The following is a 2,499-nucleotide window of genomic DNA, read 5'->3' as shown; positions in this document are numbered from 1 at the left end:
CGGCGGAAGGTCGTAACTTGGCAGAAGGGTGGCAGAGGAGTACCAGAGGGAGGAGAGAGGGGAAAGGTAAGGGGGAATGAGTGGCAGAGAGGAGGGTTGTCAGGTCCGAAGGCGAGTATCGGAGCGGACGGGGGAAGCGTAGGAGGATTACAGGAGGGTGGAGGCGTTGCAGAGGGGGAGTGGAGTAGGAGGAGGAGGAGTAGAGGTGGCGTGGGGGGTGAGGGGGAGGTGTGTTGCCAAGACCGAAGGTGAGTATCGGAACGGCAGTGGTAGGTTATGACTCCGGAGGTGAAGAGGGTGGAGGTCCGGAAGTCAGGTCGGGGTCGGGTATGCATGGATATGACAACCGAGTATTGAACATTCCACCCAAGGAGATCTTCCCCTCCCTGTGGCCTCACCTGTTAAGCGCATTATGCACTTTCACAGTCAGCTGATGTCTCATAAATACCAACGGGAATGCACACCTTCACCAATGGACAACTTGCAGGATGTTAGAATGTACCTAGGTGGAAGTAATGTTCCAGACAACGAGGTTAGTGATGATGAAAGTGATGGACCAATCATCAATCGCACCTTGCTTGCTGTCTCTCAAATCACAAACATCCCAACCCACAATCTCCACACATCACCACAATCTTCCGGCACCGGGTGTACAATGTTCAGCACCGAGAATACCACCATCAGCCCCAATGAGACTCTTACCTTTCCCCCAGCTCATGCCCAAGCAAAGAAGCATGCCATCAATGACCTAGAACATATTATGTCATTTTCTTCATCCACAAATTCCATTGTGTCCTCCTCACCTCTCTGTTCAACATTCAAACTTCCTGAACGTGCATATGGCCAACTTAGTGATCTACCCCCAATTAAATAGGATCTTGCAGACAATTGCGACTCAAGATCCAAGACTTGCCTCGAATTAGTGCAAGAAAACCAAAAAATGCAGCACAAGTTCCGGAAGGCCCAAGTGTTGGTGGAGAGAGCCATTGATGCAGTGGATGCGGCAAATGCCCAGTTGGCATTAGGGGGAATGTATGTGTCTAAAGCTCAGACACAGCTCTTAGTGTGGGAAGAAGCAGAGAAGTCGAAGGAGGATGGTGGACACATTACAGGGACATTTGGCTGAGTTGTGATGCATGACGGTTTCTTGAGGGACCAAGCAGAGCGCGCTCAGAGAAAATTAAATGGGCAAGAGTTGGAACGATGGAAGGAAGAGACTAAGGAGCGGTGGAAAGTGTTCAACAACTCACAGAAGGCAGAAATAATGAGCTGGTGCGAAGAAAAAGCGCACTTGGCCGCACTCAAACAAAAAGCACCACCAAAGCCACTGGAGGTCCGAATGAGGGAGTGGATGGCCAAAAATTATCCACAGCTTCAACAAAACAAGCCCTTCACATCACTGGAGGATGCAGGACAATAAGTGGAAGCAGGCAACATCTGTCCGGCATGAGCACCCGAACACAATGTCACACCATGTCACATGTCTCATAGGGGGGTGAACACCCTGATTTCATACTTACTTGCATACTCACTTTGTGATGAAACATTCTCCATATTATCGGCACTCATAGGTACAAGTTTGTTTTCTTCGTACTTTACAAATTTTTGGGATTTTTTAATGGAGTGTTGTGACAACAGGTTTTGGATTGGTAAAATGTGTCTCATTCAGGGGTGAATGACTGTATGTGTCCTCTTGTATGGCTTGTGCCCGTGCCAAGGCCCCACGACACAAGCCATATGGCTTGCTCAAACAGCTACCTATTCCCGAATGCCCATGGCACTCCATATCAATGGATTTCATTGAGCACCTTCCCGACTCCTCCGGCTTCACAGCTATCTTGGTTATCATTGACCAGCTATCAAAGCAGTGTGTCTTCGTGCCAACAACCGATACCATAACAGCCCCGGAGTTAGCGAAGTTGTTCCTCCTTCATGTCTTCTCCAAGCATGGCGTTCCATCCCACATAACCTCTGATAGGGGTTCAGAATTCATCTCCCACTTCTTCCGCTCTCTTGGTAAGGCTTTGGACATTCGCCTACACTTCACCTCGGGTTACCATCCCGAAGGCGATGGTCAGACCAAGCGAATGAACCAAACACTGGAGCAGTATCTGCGTGTCTATTGTAACTACCAGCAGGACAATTGGTCCGAGCTCCTGCCTCTGGCGGAGTTTGCCTACAATAATGCGCCAAATGCTACAACCAGTGTTTCACCATTCTTTGCGAACAAAGGTTACCACCTGAACCTTGCGATACACCCCAAGTGAGATCTAACTTTGGCACAAGCCCAGGAGTACTTGGTCGATCTCAACTCTCTCCACCAATTTCTATGCGAGGAAATGAACCATGCACAGCAACGTTACCAAGGCCCTGTGGATGCTCGACAGCTACCTGCTCCCCCGTTCGACATTGGCAGCTCCGCATTCGTGAAGGCCAAGTACTTCCGCACCACTAGGCCTTCGGCAAAGCTCGCCGATAAGAACCTTGGGCCATTTGAGA

At 49.7% G+C, this 2,499-nt stretch overlaps 1 protein-coding gene across 1 annotated transcript; it reads left to right on the top strand.

Moving 5' to 3' along the window:
• Positions 1-472: 472 nt before the first annotated feature.
• EI90DRAFT_3014093 (uncharacterized protein) lies at positions 473-1,126 on the top strand (the record flags this gene model as incomplete). The annotated part of the gene is made up of 2 exons (XM_039056740.1): positions 473-833; positions 885-1,126. 2 exons carry the CDS (start codon positions 473-475, stop codon positions 1,124-1,126), a joined length of 603 nt encoding a protein of 200 aa, XP_038919107.1.
• Positions 1,127-2,499: the final 1,373 nt, after the last annotated feature.

The sequence above is a fragment of the Cantharellus anzutake genome (assembly GCF_015039405.1).
Source record: "Cantharellus anzutake strain C23 chromosome Unknown EI90scaffold_11, whole genome shotgun sequence".
Lineage (NCBI taxonomy): Eukaryota > Fungi > Basidiomycota > Agaricomycetes > Cantharellales > Hydnaceae > Cantharellus > Cantharellus anzutake.
The sequence above is the reverse complement of the archived record's forward strand: the minus strand, read 5'-3'. Positions and strand labels throughout refer to the sequence as shown.